General features: G+C 33.6%; 1 protein-coding gene across 2 annotated transcripts in view; it reads right to left on the bottom strand.

The window, feature by feature from the left end:
* The window catches only part of COL19A1 (collagen type XIX alpha 1 chain), a 307,907-nt gene that overhangs the window by 132,855 nt on the left and 151,111 nt on the right, over window positions 1-23,941 (bottom strand). For both annotated transcript variants that reach the window (XM_025444536.3, XM_025444537.3), the window contains exon 16: window positions 9,204-9,257. In XM_025444536.3, coding sequence (XP_025300321.1) covers window positions 9,204-9,257 — 54 coding nt within the window. The remainder of the gene's footprint in view (window positions 1-9,203; window positions 9,258-23,941) is intronic.

The raw sequence follows: 23,941 nt of genomic DNA, 5'->3' as shown, positions 1-23,941 counted from the left end.
GCTTTGGTCAAATTCCCAATATTCTCCATTTTAAAGACATGAAAATCTGGGTTTTAGAATGGAACCACAAAACAGACAGTAAGGGCTTCTTATTATACAGAAGATTAATAGCCTGAAGCCTTGAAGAACTGTTGAATGTTTCCAGACCTCAGTTTCATTATTTGGTGGACTAGAATGACACGATTGATGCCTTTCAGCTCTAAAATCTGACAACTGGATGTCCCTGAAATGGGCCCCGAAACCCATCCTCTGAAGGAGCTCCCTGCCTGTGTAGGCCTCAGGGACTGTGTGTCTGTAGTTCAAAGGAGCCTCATAAGATGGTGTGCTTCTTCTACAGCAGACACCAGGTCTTGGGCCTTAAATAAATAAATAAATAATAATAAATAAATAAGCCATTCAGAATCAGAGTCTGTATTAATCCAATAACAGCTGATAAGGCTATTCTGTTGCAATATAAATGGTGTCATTTGACTCTTTCTTTAAATGAATAAGAACCTCAGTTCCTTGTGGTTTAACGATCTATATAAGTAAGTATTACTATAATAAAACCATTGGTTACAATCTCTTTTTCTTGTTACAGCCTTCCCAGGGCACTTTGTGTCTTCTGCTTCAAGTGAATTGCAGAGACTCACTAATTAGAGTGAAGTTTACCACAATGGACCCCAGGCACACTGTCATTAACTAGCTGTGATACTTATCTGAGCAGTGGCCTATTCTCAAAAAGTCTGGGCTACATCTCATACTATGTCTTTTTTCACCAGATCCTAATTAGACTGAGCTAGAAGTTGTCTCCCAATGTCTTTTTGTTCCTTTACCTTTCCTACCAGTTAGAGTGTGAGGCAAAAGTAGAGAATTCTTGTCCTTGCTATACAACTACCACTTTGTGAACATTTGTTTGACATTTACATGTATTAGTCTCTCTCACTTCTTCCTGCTTTACTCTATGGCTTCAGCAACTATATTTAATGTAGCTTTGATGGACACCAAGCTACTGTGAGCAGGAGTGACTGGGTGGCAGGACACTAGGAGAAAATAGTGAAGTACAAATTTTCAGATAAAACACCAATGTCATTCCTTGAACTTCTAAAAAAAATATTCTGATTGTATATCCTGAGAAGTATCTAACTGACAATATTAAAAAATCTCACAAGCATTAAATCATACCTTATTATGTAATCAGTTGATGAAGTCACATGCTTAATAATGAATCACTTGCTATGGGGACTTCATCAGTTAGGACAAGCAGAAGAAATATGCAAAATAATGAATATACACTTTTGCTCCAAGAAATGTATCATATAATAAAAGTAAGAAGACTACTATGCTCTTCTTATATTCTATTCTGATTTCTCAATTTTTGGAATAGGGTATAAAATAATGAAAGCATATACATGACTTTATATTTACTTATTTATACACACATAAAACACCCAAAGCACATAAAAATAACTGAATAAAGTCAGATAACAAATGTACAAAATCTGTATATGAGATATATAATGACATAGACACTTATAATGTTTGAATGCTTTACATTCCTAGTAGAAATGGTACTTCATATAAAAAGAATATAAATACAAAATAAACCATCATATGATTTTTATATACGGTAGGAATCATATTACAGTATATATTTTTTTCTCCCAAAGTGACTATTTTAACTCAGTAAGTTTTCTCAATTATATAATGTTGAGCTTTTATAAGTGTTAATTTTAATAGTCTTATAGGTAAACTGGGGATAGTTAGATATTCTAAATGGTAAATGAGTTTCTAAAAAGACAGCAAATAAAGACAGAGATAGCAGTATCAGATATTGAAATAATAGTGAAGGTTCCCCAAAGTATCCTATGGAGCTTTGCAAATAGAAGTGTAAGGATAGATGTAAATGTGATCATTTTTATTCTCTGAGTTTTATATTTGCTTTTGTACATTCAAGTGAGATATTGGGGAAAAGTTGCATAGCCCTTGGAATCTGGATAAGGTACACAACTTCGTAGCAACCAGCTACGAAGGATCAAAGATGGTATTTTTAAGAAACTCTCAAGGTAATTCTCAAGGAGAAATTGTTAGGAAATTTCAAAGGAAGTAAATAGAAAAAATGTCATCAGTATGCCAGGAAGCTTAAAACATGTGCAATAAACACAAACCATTATTTGTAGAATGTAGAACTTCTAAGATCTATTTACAACATTTATATATACATATTTATATATGGATCCAAGCAAAGAAAGATGCTTTTTCCCTGTATTTATGTTCTACCAACGACCAGAATTAAAACAATTATTTAAAAATTTGTTGAATTTTTCCTTTTAGCAATACAAATTTTTGGTACATGATACCAGTAATAGCATTAGTGAGTGAGCAGAATTATGGATACACTCACTGTGCATTTTAAAGGTCAATGTCAGTTTCAATACATAAAGATTAGAAGATAGTCTTATATTTCTTTTTCATCATGATATGCAACTAACCAAATTACTTCCTGAAGCTGGAAACTCATCATTATTCATTCTTTTCTCTATCAGGCTCCTCCTTAAAATTCAAGCCCATGTAAAATAATTTAATCCCAACTATAGACAATTGTTAGTGGTTTCTACCAGACTCTGAACTCACTTCATTGGAACTATGAGGTCATAATGTACTGTGGAATAAGCCACCCTAAAAAAAAAGAAGAATTATTTTTTACTATAAAATTTCTGTTCAAGATCAAAATCATAATCAAGCAACAAAAAAAAAATGCATGAGTGAGGTATCATCTTGGTCCAACCAAGTAAACTTGTATTTGAGATAGTAACTAGCTGACTCCCCAAGAAAATGTTTTTCTGTTTTGTCTTTTTTTTTTTTTTTTTTCAGAGACCTAGAATGATTTCTTGAAAAAGTTCATGGTAGTTTTATGCCAACCTTGAGACTGTTCAGACATGCTCTTAATGTGATGAACAAGGAAAAACCCAAGGTCACATTAAAATAATATTTTTTTATATATTTTGGGAAATTCTATTAAGAATATTAGGAATCTCTGCAAGAATCTACATCTTAGGGAGAACTTTTATAAACACCAGTTCTTTTGAGATATTTCATATAAACTTCTATGAAAATGCTCAGTTGTCTGAAATACCCCACTTTTCACTAAAATACTTTTCTGGGCTTCCATCCAATTCCTGTCCTTACCCCTCCACCAGATTCCCCATTGCTGTCTTCTTTCCTCACAATTCACCCCTTTTTTTGCAATTTTCATTTCTAATGCTCTCTTGATTATTCAACAAAACTTCTCTCTCAGCTGGCTCCAATTTCGGCCACCTCTACTTTTATCCAACATTTTTCCTCTGACATTGTTCCAAATTTGAATTCTGTTCAACCCCCATGCATCCTGAAATGCTCTTCTGTTAACTTCTTGGTCCCTGCAGTGTCCTGGCCCTTTTTATGGCCCTTCTCTGACCTCCTCTTGGGTTGAACATCTTTTGGCCCCCTCCTATTCTCCTTTACTTCTCTCTGATATACTCTTACCTGTGCCTTAGGGTCAGTGCTAAACATTAATTGAATTTTAAGAATTGTGTTAATCTATAAGGATGTGAGACTTACAAATGTGCCAGCCAAAAGTTTTATCTGTAGAACTTTGAAAATATAACAAAGTTAAAATATATATATATTATATTTATATATATTTATAATATATATATATTATATTTATATAATGGCCTATGACAGAATCAAGGAAGAAAATCAGGAGGTTAAGAAAAAAAGCCCCAAACATTTCAGATATATATTTCCACCAAATGTTATTGAGGTTAAGAAAAGCTTTTAAGTACGAGAAGCATACTGCTACATATTTTATTGAATGAACACTTTATAATGTAAGATTTAGCAGCTTAAAAGTCAGTGAAAAGAATACAATCAACTAATACAAATTTGAAACAGAATTTTGGTGTATTTCTTGGAGAAAAAGTGTTCTTATTATGCTCATAGAAAACTGTACACAAAGGGTAAAAGAGAAAAATAAATTTATCAATCAGAATCTGTATGCCTTAATAAAAATAACAATAGTTATATTAACATGTTTTTATTTTGTTTGATATTTTTCAAAGTATGTTTAAATGTGATACCTATATTTGTTTTTCTGTTTCTGTGACACCTATGCTTGAAACTAACCATAATTGTGAGATATTGGTAGAGCAAAAGTTATTATCTATTTAACCATTGAGGAAAATGAAGAAGTCAATGATTTATTTAAAATTAAATGTTCTGCTTTCATTAAAGACATCTTTGACTAGGAGTAAGATGTATAAGATTTGCCACATATTTTATACATCATTTCAGTTAATTTAATGATAGGCAAATACCTCCTGGTCAAACACCTGGAATCAAAATATAAGAGTTTTGTTGACAATGTGCCAATAAAAAATAATTTTAAATTCATAGATTTTCCTATTGTTTTCTATTTCAAGCTTCAGTGAAATGGAAAAACTACTGGCCTTGATCTTAGCTTGCAGTATGTGTGTATAAGTATGTGTGTATGCACACACATATACATACAAGCAAATTAATATGTCTAAAAGAGGTGAGTGCTACCTAATTCTTGAGTAGAGAAGAAACGGTAGCACCAAGATTGACCTAACTGAAAATATGTAAGAATATGTAGAATAACTAATTTCTTAAATTAGTTTGCTTCCCTTTTAAGTAGCTTATAAAGCAGAATAAATCATGGATTGTAGGGGATCCCTGGGTGGCGCAGCAGTTTAGCACCTGCCTTTGGCCCAGGGTGCAATCCTGGAGACCCGGGATCGAATCCCACATCAGGCTCCCGGTGCATGGAGCCTGCTTCTCCCTCTGCCTATGTCTCTGCCTCTCTCTCTCTCTCTCTCTCTCTCTGACTATCATAAATTTAAAAAAAAAATTTTTAAAAAATCATGGATTGTATTTGAAATAATAATTTGTAAATGTGGATAATGTCAATAATATCTATTCCAGCTTCTTTTCTCAATAAATATGGTACTTATGAAAGGTGATAGCAATAATGACAAGCCATGCCTAACTGTATTCATAAAATACTTTTACTTTCTTTAACTTCTGACACTATTACTCTTGATAGAAGATAAAAAATAAAAAGTCATATTAAATTATTGGAAATATACATATTTATAAATGGAGTAAATTTGCATAAAGTAGTGGTTAAACTTTATAATTTGAATGTTCCTCCATAATCTTATCACAAAGAATACATAAATTTAATTTATTCTTTAATCCTCCTTCCTCTGAAATACAAGCTTTGAGAAAGTACAATTTCAATTTGAAGCATTATTATTTTTAAAAAGCCTCATTGGAATATTTTTTTTCATTTCAGCTAGTATCTGACAAGGACTCTCATAATTATCTTACAAGCCAAATTAAGAAATGTGGGTGGGAAGGAGGTAGAGTTTAATGTATTTGTACATGATTTAATTATCATGCCTCAAGAACATCAGTGGTAATCAAAATGGTAGCCTTTGCTGGTGTTATGTGAAATTATCAGGTTCTATTCTGTTCAGGATTTATTAAAGATTTGCAAGAAGACTTAAAGGATAGGCTTATCAAATTTTAAGGTAACGTAAAGCTGGGAGCTATTTCACTGGAAAAGAAAACTAATAGAATAATGTTAGGGACTAAAAATCCAGAAGAGGAAATTTAACAATGACAAGGATCAGTTTATTCTCTGTGATTCAAAAAGGCAACTGTACAACAGGATGTATGACCATCTGGCTTGGCAGAAGTTTTCATTAAAATAAGAGAGGGAACACGAAATTGACCACATATCAGTACAAGTCAAAAGTACACTATCATTGCACACTTAAACATTTGCTAAGAGGGTATATTTCATGTCAAATGTTCTTACCACACACCCACAAACAACTCTGCCTTAGGAGAATAATTCAGATATAATGCCCTTGGCCTAGCCTCACCTACTTAGCTCTATAATTTCCATCTTAAACCTCCTATGGAGTATAAGATTTGGGAATTGAAACTAAAAATCTGTTTATTACTATGTTTTTCTACTTTATTGAATTACAGTGGACTAAAATTATATATACTTAAGGTATACAATTTGATGATCTGATATGCATTGTGAACTATTCACCATGACCAAGATAATTAACATATCCTTCACCTCACACATAATAACCTTTTCTTGTGGTGAAAACACTTAAGATCTACCCTTTTAGCAAATTTCAAGTATACAATACAATATTAATTATACTATCATTGTTGTACTTCTCCAGAACTTATTTATCTTGCATAACTAAAACTTTGTACACTTTTTTTGGATATATCCTTTTAAAAAAATTATTCATGAGAGACAGAGAGAGAGAAAGAGAGAGAGAGAGAGAGGCAGAGACACAGGCAGAGGGAGAAGCAGGCTCCATGCAGGTAGCCTGATGTGGGATTCAATCCCAGGTCTCCAGGATCAGGCCCTGGGCTGAAGGTGGCGCTAAACCGCTAAGCCACCCACACTGCCCAACTTTGTACACTTTTAACAACATCTCCCTCTATCCCCCTCATCCCAGCCCCTAGTAATCACCATTCTTTTCTCTGTTTCTATGAATTTGACATTTTTGGATTTAGACATATAAATGAGAACATGCAGTATTTGTCCTTCTGTTTCTGGCTTATTTCACTTAGCATAATGTCCTCCCATGTTCACCCATGTGCTCACAAATGGCAAGATTTCCTTCTTTTTTAAGACTGAATAATATTTCATTGTGTGCACTTGTGTGTATGTATGTTTGTAATCACATTTTCTTTATCCATTCATCTGTCAATACACATTTAAGTTGTTTTGCATATCATGAGAATGCAGATATTTCCTTGAAATTATCATTTCCTTTGGATATATGCCCATAAGTGAAATTGCTGGGTTATAAGGTAGTTGTATTTTTAGTTTTTTTGAGAAAACTCCATATTCTTTTCCACAGTGGCTGCACCAACTTACATTCCCACCAAGAGTGCACCAGGGTTCCCTTTTCCCTTCATCCTCACCAACACTTGTTACCTCTTGTCTTTCTGATAACAGCCATTTTAACAGGTATGAAAACATCTCATTATGGTTTTGATTTACATTCCCTGGTGATTAGTGATGTTTAGACCTTCTTATGTACCTGCTGGTCATTTGTATGTCTTCTTTTGAGAAATGTCTATTCAGGTTTTTCGCCCATTTTTAAACCGGGTTACTGGGGGTTTGCTATTGTGTTGCATGAGTTCCTTATATATTCTGGATATTAATTAGGAGGTATAATTTATCATTCAGTTTCCAGGAAAGGAGAGTTACTAGAAAAGAAGTGTCCTCTGGATGCTGAACATAGAAATTAACTCAGGCACATGGCCTTTGATGTAATTAGATAGCTTGGCGATAGTTGGGACAAAACAGAAGAAGCAGCCTGGAAATTAACTTCACAAGGTAATTTCCTCTGGTCTTCTGTTCCCAATGAGTTAAGTGCTTAAGGCAGACTAAAAGCCTCAGTCCAGATAAGTAATTTTCTATTTTTCTCCCTGACACTATTTAAACTTTGATTAGGTAGATTAATGAACTCCTGAATAGAGGTGCTGGAGAGCCAAAGGGGAAACAATAGTTGTATATACAGTTGTTGGGGGAGCAGAACTCAAATAGGACTATCTTATAAATATTTTTTTAAGATATCAGCATGGTTCCACTTATTGGCAATTTGTCCTTTACAAGTTGCTTAAAGAAACCTCAGTTTCTCTGTGAGGATGATAGTATTACATACCTAATAGAACAACTGTGAGAAATAAATAAATGAAATAATAATATGAAGCATTTAGCACATTATAAGTAGCCCATAAATCTTAGCCATTATTCACAAAACTTTTCCTTTTATTTTCTTAACCATCAAAGCCTATTAAGCCCTTTTGTATTCACTAAACTAGCCATTCAGAATAAAAAAGTAAACATAGAGTTTTTTAGTTTTTAATTTTGACTTTTGTCCAAATCAAATCTTAATTGTATCATCAAAAATTTAAAAAAAATACACAGAAGCACATCAGCTCAATCTTAAACTCCAACAGAAGTATATTGTCTATAATACAAGGGTATACTCGTCACGTTTTGCTCTGCCCTAGATAAGACCACACATGTTCAATCCCATTCCTGATACCCCCTGAAAGTCCATGAGTATTTTCTGGGAAATACTATCAGCATGCTGGGAGTCAGGAATCCATAAAAGAGAGAATTAAGAGAAATGGGATTTTATTAATCTAATAAAAGGTAAGCCTTGGTAAACTACACCACTGGTTCCCAAATATATGAAGAATTCTGATATACTTGAGGCAAAAGACTTATTTGCCAGAGGACAGAACTGGGAATTATAAACAAAAATGACTAAAAAAGAGATTTCAGGTTAATATCCTAGGACACTAAAAGAGAATGTGGGATTTAGAATCAGAAGCTTCATATTCACATCCTAACTCTACTTTTTATTAGCTCTTTGACTTTAGGCAAATCATCTAAACTCTGAGTCATATAATCCTCACCTATAAGGTAGCAAAAATTATTAATAATAATAATATAAACAAGCACATAAAATGTTTCAAACCATTAATATGATTTAAAAATAGTAAGAACAATAAGCCATTATATGGGATGATCCACAACTGAAAGTGAAGCTTACTGAAGTGAAGCTTATCCATTATCATTGCAGGGGTTCCCTTTACAGGAGGAAGGTAAGACTAACTATTGCAACTGCAATTTATTCACTTACTACATATTTTATCTCAAAGGCAGTTAACTGTAATGAAGGAAGAATTACAAAGCATCACTAATGTCAATAATTTAATTCAACTGAAGACTGGAGTTAATATCCACAGTCTTTAAAGTATTCATGAACAGGCGAGAACTCCAAAAGATACTCATCAACTTAACTCTGCAAAGATCATTTTAACTCAAAAACCCCAAAATATGACCAATGTGCCCCAGATCAAATTACAGTTAATTCATTTCACCTCAACTATATCTCTACATTTGTGCTGCCAATCTTGAAAGTATATAGAACTTTCTGGATTGCAAAAGCTCTGTCAAAATCTCAAATTTCAGCCTTTGGATAGTTAATACTCTCCTTATGCCCATCTGCTTGTTATATTTTGGGGTTATTTTTATTAATGTTCAGAAATAAGTAAGCCCTGAGATAGTAGTGCCTGCCAGTTGTTCCAAGTTTACTTACCCTCTGACCTTCTTTTCCAGGTGGACCCTGTGGGCCTTGTATACCCAAGGAACCCTATAGGGAGCAGAAAGAACATATGTTAATAACTGTTTCAAGTACACCTGCCTCACAAAGAATGTTGTGAAAAGTAATACCTATCTTATTGATTAAAAAAAACTTTTAAAGTGATTTGAGACCCTGTAATATATTAATAATGATAAATTGTTCTGTGACTGATTTGTCTTTGAAGCTAACTCCAGAGAAGAAAAAAAAAAGCAATTCCAAACCAGGTGTGAGGCCAGTGTTCACTTCCAGACTCCAGACTTCCTTCCTTTCTGACTCCCATATGGTCAGAACTATGTTTCACCAAACTACCATAAATAAGTAGTAACAATATTTGCAAGCAGGAAAAAAATGTCCTTTCAATATTTGAACTCTATAAATATAGCCACATTTTTGGTTGAGAGTATCTTTTCTAAGTATCCTCCAAAAAACCCATGGTTATAACATTGGCTTCAACATATGTCTTTTCACAACATTTAATTTTTGATATCAGAGACATTATTTAATACTCTCTCACAACACTATCAGGAGGCAGAAAAAAATTAGTGATTTTTTCAGATTTTAAAAAAGACCCAGGAAATCCCAAGTGCTGTTAATCTGTAAGTCAAGTTTCCTGATTGTCACAGGTACTTTTATATAGAAATTCTTACTCAGCATGAAACTCAAAATGATGGTATAACTATTTTTTTTTAAATTTTAAATTGTACAACTAATTGTAGTTAATGCTCTCAAAGTTTCTTTTTAGCTCTCCTGATGCTTCCCCCTTCCCTATTCAAGGTTTTAAATGTGGCCATTTAGACTTATTTTCTTCTCAGTATGCATTCTCTTGCCATGATCTCATATACCATGGGCTTTGAATATTCTAGGCTAGGAATTCCAAGATTTACAACCTGGGTTATTTTCTGAGCTGCAGAGCCACGTTTCCAACTGCCTGCTTGAGACACTCTATTTCACAGGCATCTGAAATTTAGCACATCAAATACTGGACTTAGGACCCTCTTATTCCAAACTGGATTCTCTTCCAGCATTCTCCAACTTGATAAATTCACACAATATCCTGTTAGTGCTTATGCCAGAGATCTGGAACTCATCTTCCATATTTCCTTCTCTCAAATTTCTCTTCCACATCTAGTTACCAAATTTGGTTGGTGCATCTCCAAAGTATATTTGGAACCATTTATTTCTTTTCATTCCTATAGCTCCCATCATCACTTCTTGCTTGCTCATCTGTAAGAGCTTCCTACTTGAACCAGACACCAACCCCTCCATTCTCCACATCATGCCAAACTTATCTTAAGAAAATCCAGCCTGAAAAAAAAAAAGAAAAAAAAAGAAAATCCAGCCTGATCACAATTCCAGACCTCAAGCTGTATTACAAAGCTATTGTCATCAAAACACGTATGGTGCTAGCTCAAAAACAGACACAGGTCAATTGAACGGAATAGAGAACCCAGAAATGGACCCTCAAATACATGGTCAACTAATCTTTGACAAAGCAGGGAAGAATATCCAATGGAAAAAAGATAGTCTCCTCAACAAATGCTGTTGGGAAAATTGGACAGCTATGTGCAGAATGAAACAAGACGACTTTCTTATATCAGACACAAAAATAAATTCAAGATGGATAAAAGACCTCAATGTGAGACAGGAATCCATCAAAATCCTATAGAACACACATAGCAACCTCTTTGACCTTGGCCATAGCAACTTCTTAGTAGATGTGTCTCCAGAGGTGAGGGAAACAAAAACAAAAATGAACTACTGGGACTTCATCAAGATAAAAAGCTTCTGCACAGCAAAGGAAAAAACACAACAAAACAAAAGGCAACATACAGGATAGAAGAAAGTATTTGCAAATGATATGTCAGATAAAAAAGACTAGTATCCAAAATCTCTTAAGAACTTATCAAACTCAACACCCAAAAAGCAAAAAGTCTAGTCAAGAAATGGGCAGAAGACATAAACAGACATTTCTCTGAAGACCACATACAAATGGATAAAAGACACATGAAAAATGCTAAACAGCTGAGTGAAGTAAGTCAATCGGAGAAGGACAAACATTATATGTTCTCATTCATTTGGGGAATATAAATAATAGTGAAAGGGAATATAAGGGAAGGGAAAAGAAATGTGTGGGAAATATCAGAAAGGGAGACAGAACGTAAAGACTCCTAACTCTGGGAAACAAACTAGGGGTGGTAGAAGGGGAGGAGGGCGGGGGGTGGGAGTGAATGGGTGACGGGCACTGGGGGTTATTCTGTATGTTGGTAAATTGAACACCAATAAAAAATAAATTAAAAAAAATGCTAAACATCACTTATCATCAGGGAGATACAAATCAAAACTACAACGAGATACCACCTCATGCAGTCAGAATGGCTAAAATTAACAACTCAGGAAACAACAGATGTTGGCAAGGATGCAGAGAATGGGGAGTCCTCTTCCACTATTGGTGGGCATGCAAACTGGTATAGCCACTGTGGAAAACAGTATGGTGATTCCTCACAAAGTTAAAAATGGAACTACTCTCTCATCCAGCAATTCCACCACTAGATATTTACCCAAAGGAGACAAAAAGCCTAATTCAAAGGGATACAAGCACCCCAATGGTTATAGTAGCATTATCAACAGTAGCCAAATTATGGGAAGAGCCCAGATATCCATCGACTGATGAATGGATAAAGAAGCTGTGGTGTGTGCACACACACAAACACACTCAGCCATCAAAAAGAATAAAACTTGCCATTTGCAACAATGTGGGTGGAACTAGAGTGTATTATGCTAAGCAAAATAAGTCAGTCCGAGAAAGACAAATACCATACGATTTCACTCATATGTGGAATCTAAGGGGGAAAAAAACCTGAATAAACATAGGAGAAGGGAAGGGAAAATAAAAGAAGATAAAAGCAGAGGGAGCTGCAAATCATAAGAGACACTCAACTATAAAGAACAAGTAAGGGTTGCTGGAGGGGAGGTTGGCAGGGGATAAGGTAATTAAAGAGGGTACGTGTGAGCTCTCTGTGAATGAAAAAATTCATACTGGAAAATCTATTCGTTTAAATAAGTTTTTGGGTAAAGCCAACGTACCTGGGTGCCTCAATGGTTGAGTGTCTGCCTTTGGCTTAGGTTTTGATCCCATTGTCCTAGGATCAAGTTCCACATCAGACTCCTTGCAGGGAGCCTGCTCTCCCTCTGCCTATGTCTCTGCCTCTCTCTGTGTATCTCTCATGAATAAACAAATAAATTTTTTAAAAAGTTTTTGGGTAAAGCCAATAATTTTCAAAGAGTTTTACAAATATTATGATTAACCTATCACATATTAAATGGCTAAATGATTTGGAATAAATGAGAAACCTAGTAATAGTCACATAAATCTGAATTTACTTCCATTCCAGAAGAAACATTCTTTTATCTAATTTTTAAAATTTAGGATACATTTTTACATTATGAATTTTTTCTTTAAAAGTTGTAGTTACCTTTAAACTAAAACATCAGATGTGCTTGTGTTAGCCTATAATTATTTATTGTGTATATATTAATTTTTTGTTTTTATAGAAGAAACTTTTAATAAATGTCATAATATGCATATTGCCATCTAATTTTATTTTGAATTTATAAAGTTATAAATATGTAAATTTTCCTTCAGATAACTTTCATTTGATTAAAGTTCAGTATTTAATAAAATTACTCTAACTCATTTTCAAAAAATACAAAAAATTCTGCATGTATCACAAATCCTCAGTGTTTCCTCAAATCTTTCTAATTCCTTCCCTATAAAACACTAGTAAAATATATGTATTTATTACTTTCTTTTATCTATTCTTGGTATAATTTAATGTTATAGGGGCATCTAAAGCCTATGTTTTATTGATTTAAGCAGGAATAAAAAACAAGGAATGAAAAAAGTGATAAGTTCTGCTTGATTTTTTTTTTACAATAAATGTCTGCCAAACAATATATAACCAAGGAAAGTTGGCCAGTTAAGCCAAATTTAGGATGGCACATTTATTATGTGTATAGGAAAAATAATTTTTAAAATCCAAACATACCAAGTATTAATTATAATATAATTACACGGAGTTATGTCATTTTTTATAAGACTGACACAATCTTGGCTCTAGATTAAACTCCTTCCTTTTACCCTTAGGAAAGTATTATCATTTCAGGAATAGTCAAACTTATATATAACATTTTTGATATCCTTCCAAATGTTGACAGCTCTTTCAGTGTTTTTAAACATGAGCTACTAAAACATACACACACCAAATATTCATGAAGGGAGTACAATTAATTATGAGCCACATATAATCAAAATTGCACTCCCTCAGTTTGGAAAATTACATACAAAAGCCTACAAAAATGCAAAAATATTAAACTTGATTTGGAATGGATTCAATGGATTAAAAAATATTTATGAGAACCTTTGTGTGCAGGGATCCCTGGGTGGCGCAGCGGTTTGGCGCCTGCCTTTGGCCCAGGGCGCGATCCTGGAGACCTGGGATCGAATCCCACATCGGGCTCCCTGCATGGAGCCTGCTTCTCCCTCTGCCTGTGTCTCTGCCTCTCTCTCTCTCTCTGTGTGACTATCATGAATAAATAAAAAAAAAAAAAAAAAAAAAGAACCTTTGTGTGCAAAGTCCAAATGGTACACTCATACACATAAACCCGTAATATGCCCCTTAAATATTCATTATTCTGAATCCCATGCCCCATCCCCCACCTTATATTCAGTAAATCTAGAAACCAGGGAGATTTTAAATGAAAAGTTAGGGAATTATTTTTACTCTCAAATGGATTATTCACTATTTGAATTATCCATGACCAATTTTTAATCCTAGCCACGTTGCATTAATGATCAGAATATTTTTGAGCTGTCCTTATTAAATATTAGTTGAAATTTATAAAGAAAAATAATATCAATATTGTCATTTGTAAAACATAGGCCAACCAACCACAGAAAAAGTATATTTTTCCCAAAATAAGAAATTAAAATTTGTGGATGATTCATTATTTATAATTATTCAATTTACTACTCCTTCCATCTACTAAAGTCAAATAGTGAATTCGCTAATCACTTACTATTGAAAACTATATATATACCTAAGCTCCAGCGTGCCTAAACTTGGGTAGAGTTCAGCATTTGTCTCAGACTCTTCTCACAATTCTTTCTTACTCCAGCCTTAATCCCATTTTGTGTGTACTTTACTTACCCTTTTAGTTGACCAGAAGTCCTACAGGATGGAGCATCATTTTTTTCTATCTTCCACCACACTTATAGAAGAGACTTAATAGCTGCTTAGTAAATTGGATCACAAGGTAAAAAACACTGGGATGGAATAACACTGGGTGGTGGTGGTAGGAAACAGATTTCTGGTCCACGCCTAGTCATTTTCAAAACTTGAACTTAAATACCATATTGTAGAATTTTTTGTCTTGTTTGTATTTCTCATCTAAATTAATCATTTCTATTATCTGATATCTAAGAGTAAAATTGCCTGATAGTTCATTTTAGAATTAATTATTTGCCATTTATGATATCATCTCTGTTGTGGAACTTACTTAAATCTTTGACCACTATTTGATGTTTTATAGATGTAATACCATTTTTCAAGCCAGAGAATTCTTAGGTATAATCTGTGCATTATTTTCCTCTTTGATTTCATTTGCTGAAGAGTAGTGCCTGTTTATTTTTTCTACTTTTTTCATTTACTTAGTCTGTTATGAAAATAACTGTAAAGTAGATTTTCCTGAATCTTACAAACATAAAGATTTATTGCTTTTCTGAAAGAAAAGTGTAAGGATTATTTAGGATATTTGTGTCATAAACATCTGCATATGTCTATTCAAGCATTCATTCTCTTCTTTTTTTATATGGAATTCTGAACATTAAAAACTTTGACAGGCAAAGGAATTCATAAAGCTATTACCTCTTTTGGCTAGGATAAAACTATGTAAAAAACAGTCCAAGCCTGCTAAACCATTTTAAGTTCCAGTGGACAGCTATTACAGTGTGTTACACTACACATAGCTCTCTCTGGATAATCTGCTGATTATTTAAGACAGGCTAGAGCTTATCATTATGGAAGCCCATGTAAATATTTAACAGAGAAATTACTTAGAATTAACTGGTTCAGAACAGAATTTTGAAGTGTTTAACAAATACAGCAGATGTTTAGTAGAGTCAACAGGGTAGATTAATTACATTTAAACACATTTTCATTTGTGAAAAGAGGCGAGATATATTCATAACTTCTTAATCAAAAAAACAAGCTAAAGTAAAAAAGGGAAGTTTCATTTTGAGGTATTATTTGCACTCCCTTGCTAGGGATTTTGCAGAATATATGATACCTAAAACCTACAACAAAAATGTTATGCAAGTAAGTGTCTTTAAAGCATTACAATTATTGCTTTAGAATATGCTTCACAGACTTGAAACATAAGATTAAGCAGAATCTGTACAGATTCTTAAAATACCACTAGGGCATTTTCTGTCTTTCAAATAAAGTGAACAAAATTAAAATGGAAAACAGTTTATCTGTCTTTATAGAAAATTTCATGCCTTTAATATGAGAACAATGGGAACAAATATGGTAAGTTGGAGACATTAGAATAACAGCAAAAAAAGCAAATTAGTAAATATGTAACAGACATAGTTCAGTCATGGGAAGTGGGTTTTCATGTTAGTTCTGAGAAGTGTAATTCAAGGATGTTTATGTTAATAAATTAAAAGTGACCAGTTTTACGGCATTTCATATAATTATCATGACACAAGAAAGAATTTCCCTTAGGGTGTGAAAGTATTTAGAAAACGAATTCTATGTTAAATATAAGAAGCCTAGCATATTATAATAAGCAGTTGTCAGGGTACACTAGGAAGTAGATGTCTTTGGAATAAAAAAGCAACAGAATCTCTTTCGTATACTTAAAAAAAAAAAAAAAGAAGAAGAAGAAGTCCTGACAAACCTTTCCAGTAACACTGACAAGAGAAGAATAAGAAGTGCTGTCACTAGAAAGAAAATTCTATGAAATATTTGTGTCGACAGGGATGTTTCAATCATTATAAGTTACAGTAAACAGGTTCCATAATTGGATGGACAATTTTATCCCATCTCCAACAATTTAAAAAATAGAGGTCATCTGTAGTGCTTCCAAATTTAACAGTTTCATTTGAAAGTCTTGCCAGCATTTTGGACATGAGACAATAAATTACAATTGTTTCATGTGGTTACAAAGATAAATTTTAGTAATAATCTTTTTCTGTTTTCTGAACTCAGAAATCACATCTCTTTTTTTACATAGATTCTGAAATAGCACGTTTTCAGCCACTGTTGATTCAGCTATTAACGCTAGAAGTATAAATTAAATAATAGAGCATATAGTCTGTGAATCTGGAATGCCACAGGACATCTATACTTCCCACAAACTTTCCTCTAACCAGAATTTTGCCCCTATTAGGACATATGCTACTTTGTCAGTTGTATATATCCTGAGTTCCCTTCTACTTTGAATATTATCTAGCATAGTGAATTGCATTTTAATAGGCATTGAATGGACGAATGACCGCTAGATTTGGATTCTTTACATTTCTCTTGGTACTTCTGTTATAGTGAGAACATTAATTGCCATAGCTACCAAAATTCCAATTTAAAAATTTATATATTCTTCATCCACAAACCTCACTTGATACCAAAATAATCCAAGTTATTTTTAATTCTTGTGTGGTAAAACTGCAAAACAGATGCTCTACTTCTATTTGGAGGAGTTGCCATTCATTAGGGAAAGAAATATAAGTTGCATTAAGTTTATCTCACATTGATGAGGATTAAATACTTACTTTTTGAAAAAACAACATGAACTAAAGAGATTAATATATCTATACAAACCATTAATTAACAAGAAATAGAACCAATCAAGTTATTTAAAATGCTATGTCATTTAAAATAATGTAGTTTCATGTTTGGTAATTATGCTTGATTCACTTTGAGTTATAAATATTTTCATATTTTGTTAATTTCATATTTTTAGTTTTTTACTATGAAAAACTATATATATATATAAAGAAAAACTTTATGTAAATTTGCTTTATTTTGGCCCTAACTCAATAATGAAATGGTTTGATTTCAGTTAACTCAAGGCCATGTTGACATGTAAAAAATTGGTAGGCCAATGGTCTGTCAAATCCATTTGTATCATCTGTCCTAATGATTTATGAGAGGGAGAATATGATTGAGTTTAATGATGAGTCTGATCATAACAACAGTCTACTTTTGGACTGGCTTTGATAGGTCACTGGCCACATGGAGACATGGTTCCACTGGAGAAAGAGGGAACAATCTACACATAGGTTGTTTTTAAATGTCTTTTGATAACTTCTGAGAATGGACAATAGGATACAAATGTTATTCCAAATTTAATAGCACAAATAACTTTTGCGTTTGGGCTATGCAACATAAATGAAAGACTGAAGGAAACTTAATTTAGTAATTTGGGGGTTAAAACAGAAACCAGTACAGAGATATTCATACACCACAAGAAAGACCTAGGAATTTAGTGCAGATAACTATGAAGACGGTTAATACAGTATCAGACTAAGTGGGAAATGATTAAGTAAGGTGGTAAAAACCAAACATTTAAAAGGAGAATATGCTCCATACCATAATAAGGAAATTTTAAAAATATATTGAAGACTTTTTAAAGATTTTCTTTCTTTCTTTCTTTCTTTCTTTCTTTCTTTCTTTCTTTCTTTCTTTCTTTCTTTCTTTCGACAGAGTGTGTGCACATAAGCAGGGGAAGGGACAGAGGGAGATGGAGAGAATCTCAAGCAGACACTACATTTAGCATGGAGCCCAACATGGGGCTCTATTTCACAAGCATGAGATCATGACCTGAGCTGAAATTAAGTGACAACTCTTAATGGATCGAGCCACCCAGGTGCCCTGAAGACTTTAGTCTTTTTATCTTCTTTCCATGGCCTTCCTCCTTTTTGCCAGGAGTATCCATTTCCCTTAGGAGGATTAAGATCATAATAGCATAAGTGTAAAGACAATAGAAAAGTCAACTTTTGACATCTTAGAGTTCACATTAGACAGTAGTCTGGAAGCTAGGCTCCAGTAACAGAAAAGTATTTCTAAATATCAAGTACCTCATCACCACACATCAAGAGATATTCTCATAGAACACAAAGTTGAACATGAACCACATGACACAGCAGAAGGAGCAGATAGAGCCTGTTTCTATCCAACCAGAAAATGACTGAAAACATGTCCTTCCCTTCTTTTTCCTTGAATGAAGAATTTCAGGAGAAGAATGATGAATTAGATGCCAGTATTCTTGCTTTCCCTCTTCTTAGGAAATCATGAAGAAAAAGAATTCATAAGGCATTCTATTTCTCATCAGACAATGAGCAAAACCTTTATAATTGTGATGGAAATAATTTCCAACCTAGAATTCAAGTTTAAGACAAACTAGCAATTTCAAGACAAACTAGCAAACTATGCAAGCAGAATAAAAACATTTTTAGACATGCAAAATCTCAGAAAATTAACCTCCCTTTTATATTCTCTTAATAATTTGCCTGAAGATGTGTTCACATAAATGAAAGAGTGAAATCAAGTAAGGAGATGACAAGGAAAAAAAGAAGATTTGGAGTCAACCCAGAAAAAAAAAGGAGTCACAGAATGAGAAAATTTGAAAATTTGATAAACTGTATCAAATTGTCCTCCAAAGAGGCTATATCCACATATAATTTCCTCAAAATGTATAAGTATGTTTCTCCACATTTTTTCCCTGCACTGTACTATCAAGCTTTTTGACCAATCATTTTTTATTGTGGCAATATTTAAAATAAGGCCTACCTTAACAAATTCTTAAGTGCACAGTACAGTATTGTTAACTATGGGCACAATGTTGTACAGTAAATCTCTAGAACTTATGAATCTTGTAAATCTGAAACTTTATACCCATTGAACAATAGCTCTGTAAATTTTCCTCCCCAGCTCCTGGCAACTACCATTTTTCTCTTTGTTCCATTGAGTCTGACTATGCTAGATACCTCACATAAGTGGAATCATACAGTATTTGTCCTTCTGTGACTGGCTGATTTCATTTAGTTAATATCCTTCAGGTTCTTTCATGTACTTGCATAGGGCAGGATATCCTTCCTTCCTTTTTTTTTAAGATTTGCTTATTTATTTTAGAGAAAGAGAGAAACTGTGAGAGGGAAAGGGAGAGGGGAAGCAGATTCCCCACTGAGTGATGGATGATATTTCACTGTTTACATACACATTTTTGTTCATTTATCTGTCAATTGACATTTAAGTTGTTTTTGTATCTTAACTATTTTGTCATAAGTAAATGAAAAGATTTTCAACATCAATAATCATCAGGGAAATGCAAGTTAAAACCACAATGACAGATCACTTCACACCTGTTAGAATGGCTACTTTAAAAGAAAAAGGTAAGTGTTGGCAAAGAAATGGAAAAATTGGAACATTGTACACTGTTGGTGGAGATGTAAAATGGTGCAGTGGCTATAAAAACCAGTATGGAGGGATCCCTGGGTGGCGCAGCGGTTTGGCCCAGGTCGCGGTCCTGGAGACCCAGAATCGAATCCCACATCGGGCTCCCGGTGCATGGAGCCTGCTTCTCCCTCTGCCTGTGTCTCTGCCTCTCTCTCTCTCTCCCTGGACTCTCTCTCTCTCTCTCTATCATAAAAAAAATAAAAAAATAAAAATAAAAAATAAAAAAATAAAAACCAGTATGGAAATAACTAGAAAAATAAAAAATATACCACTATATGATCCAGATATCCTATTTCTAGGTATATATCCAAAAGAATCGGGCCAATATTTTAAATCAAAATTAGTATCTCAGAGACATTTTAATTTATATTTCTCTTATTATAAGTGCATTTAGATGAATTTTTATATGTTTAAGGTATCTTGTTCTTTTTTTTTTTTTGCATAGACTCTGTTCACATCCTCACTTAATTTTTAAAAAGTAGGTCCTTGAATTGCAATACAAGAATTACTTGCTCATGTGGACACATTTACTAATTTTTTAAATATTTATCTTCTGGACATTTTTATATTGAAAAAGTTTTTTAGTAATTATTTTTAAAATTTCTATATTTTCCAGCGCATTTGGATGTCTGAGTCAGTTAAACATCTGACTTCAGTGTGGGTCATGATCCCAGGGTCCTAGAATGAAGCCCTATGTTGGGCTCCATGCACAGTAGGGAGTCTGGTTGTCCCTCTGCTTCTCTCCATAATTTTGTGCACATGCACACTCTCTTTCTTAAATAAATAATATCTAAAAAATTGTGTACTTTCCATAAGATCTCTCTGATTTAGTTTCACCTTTAAAATTTTGATTCACCTAATATTTTTATTGGTATGGGAATGATAAAGGCATCCAACTTTGTATTTTTCCAAGTGCTAAATAATTGTTCCCAATCTATTAACTGAAAAATGATATTATTATGATTCTTTCAGTTTTGTTTTTAACTATGTACATAACCATTTTAAAAAATATTAAATTTTTTAAAACACTGCATAAATTAATGCAAATATACTGATTCTCAAAGTTTACTAATTACATGCAGTTTCAAATTTAGCATTTGAAATAGCAAGGAATTGCTCTAATTTTTATACCCAGCAATTCATCCTAAAGTATACAACATATGATTACTTTTAAAATTGTAATAATTGTAATAATTGTAATAATTGTAATTGTAATAATTTGCCACTTATTTGGTAACACAATGGTAATTATCATGTAGAATTTTCTTTTCAAATTTATTTTAGAGAGAGAGCATGAATGAGAGAGAGAGAGCATGGGGGACGGGGCTGGCAGAGGGAAGGAAAGTAAATTCCAAGAGGACTCCATGCTGAGTGCAGAGCCCAGTCAATGCAGGGCTGGATCCAGGATCCTGAGATAATAACCTGAGCTGAAACCAAGAGTTGGACGCCTAACTGACCACACCACCCAGGCGCCCCCATGTAAAATATTTTTTTATCATCACTTTGTCTTTAGATTCAGCTGGTACTTTATTAGTGGCAGAACTAAAGAGATGGACTTTATAGACTGATCAAGCTTTGTTAATTCTGTAGAAAATACAGAGAATGCCAGGGTATCTGTTTAAATATTGAATGGTTAATTCTTAATTTGCAAAATCAGGGAAAGCTGATTAAGAATTAACTATAAATTAAGAATTAACCATATGGTGCATTTTGGTAATTTGTACACTAACCAGTAGATAAAGTAACTGCATTGTTATTTGCTGGCTTTTTGTGGTTGTTAAGTGAGATAATGTGTGATGGTAGTTTTTATATTGACAAAAAAGGCATTCGTAAAAATACTAAAATTCTGAGATTTAGTTTAATATATCTAAGAACTAACTCAATTTTTATACTGCAAGTCAATGGACAAGTCCATCTATATACGAATATTTCCTTAAACATGATCTTTTAGAAATAGGGTTCAAATATTTACCCTCTATAATCATATACTGAATAAGTTAAGGCTGTGTCAGTAGAACTTCAATTCAGTGCAAGTAGCATTAATAAGATTAGTCATATGTATCACATAGACCCTCCTCCCCCAGGATATCATTCCCATGTTACTTTTCAATCTGCTGGGTTGGTAATTTGATCTGTCTTTTAAATGACCAGATTGTGATGTTATCAAAGCCAGGCACAAATGTCTTAATTTTCAAACTACCAATCAAACACTAGAAAGTTGGCATGAAAGTAAATTATAATTAATGTTTTCTTAATATTTCAATGAAATGGAGCAATCAGAAAGTTATTTCTAAGCTTCTAAAAGAGAGTAGTGTATCATGTGAACAAATCAACATAATTTCAAAGTCAATGTACTAATATAAAGCTATAACAAGCTAGCAAATAGTGAATAAAAGGACGATGCAAACAGCATTTAAAAAAAGACTCATATTTGCACAGAACCAAATGATAGAAGCCAAATGAAGTGCAATTCTATATCATTTCAACAAATATTTTGATGACCTCCACATATTTACAAAAATTAGGAAAAGAATAGAGAATTGACATTTATTGAGTACCTGTTCTTGTATCAAGAATCCCACTAGTCACTTTACATAAGTGATTTAATTCTAACACCTGTACAAAATAGAAATTTTCCTTCTTATAGATGTGAAAAATAAACTTCCTAAAGATAACACTGCAAATAAGTGGGGGGATCTAAGCTTTTTTTAAAAAGATTTTATTATTTGAGATAGAAAGTGGAAGAGAGAGCATGAGAGGGGGAAGGGATGGGTTTCAAAGAGAGAGGAAGAAGTAGGCTCCCTGCTGAGCAAGAAGCCTGACATGGGGCTCTATCCCAGGACCCTGGGATTGTGACTTAAGCCAAGGCAGATGCTTAACTGACTGAGTCTCTCAGGTGCCCCCATAAGCTTTAAACTCAAATATATCTGACTCCCAAACTTGATTCTACTTCTAACAGATTTTACTTCCACTTCCAAAGAAATATTTGGAGCATAAGATATATTTAAATATGCATTATGTTGATTCACAGATGGGTTTTCAGTTAATCTTATCGCATTGTAGCATCTGATAGAAGCACCCTTGACATTTTTGATACATGAAGATATTAAACTTTCTAGAATATATTATACTGGGAAACTAAGAAGTGGTTGTATCAGAATGGTGTTCTATAAGAAATGGAATGAAAAATCAACAGCATAGACTGAAGGTAAGTAAGAACAGCAACATCCCAGAAGAAGTCTGAGGATTAGAATTGGTCAGAGGCTGAATGAGGCAGCATTACTGTTAGCAAATGGTGTGGTAAATAAAAGAGCAACCATTTGCTAGGACTTGTTTGAAAAAAGATGCAAGCACATTGTTGGAGACAATTCTCTAAGAATCTTTGGCATTTCTACTGGTCTTCTTTTTTTAAGATTTTATTTATTTATTCATGAGAGACACACAGAGAGAGAGAGGCAAAGACATAGGCAGAGAAGCAGACTCCATCCTGGGACTCCAGGACCATGCCCTGGGCCAAAGGCAGATACTTACTGCTGAGCCATCTGGGGATTCCCTCTACTTGTATTATGAGTGAAACACTAACTGATCTATGTTCTAAACCATCTTTTCACACACCAGCCTAGCCAACAGGGAATCTAGAAAATTCAAACTTAATTCTGGCTCAGTCGCCTAGATGTTCTTGTTGGCTTGATGTGGTCCTAGATAAAAAAGATAATGGCTAACTTGACTGAATACTGCTCACTCAGTACCCTTATGGTAACACACTAGGTTAAAGTAGGGCACAGAATGAGTTGTAAGCTTTATTAAAAATGTGTATGTTCTTGTTGATATATTGGATTAATGCTTCAAGTCAAGGGGAAAAGGCAATTCAGAAACTTATGGAGCAAATCATCTGATTTTCTTAGGTAGATTTGGATGATTTATGGTATTTGTTCAGCTGATTGGGTCTGAGATCCAGGGGAACATGGTTAAAATCAATACTCTCAGGTGGCCTCATCTACCTGCTTGGAGTCCTGTTAATAGTAGCCCTCATAAATGCTAGATGGGACAAATTGAACAGTTTTACTCTCAGCCTGTTTTGGTAAGGTTAATAAAAATGGTTGATGCAGTGCCATGCATACTCACAGGAAAATTTGCCAGGAGCCAAGACAGTAGAAGAAAGAGGAGTGGATATTG

This window comes from Canis lupus, chromosome 12 (assembly GCF_003254725.2).
Source record: "Canis lupus dingo isolate Sandy chromosome 12, ASM325472v2, whole genome shotgun sequence".
In the NCBI taxonomy this organism is placed as follows: domain Eukaryota; kingdom Metazoa; phylum Chordata; class Mammalia; order Carnivora; family Canidae; genus Canis; species Canis lupus.
This window is presented reverse-complemented; position numbering and strand designations above follow the sequence as displayed.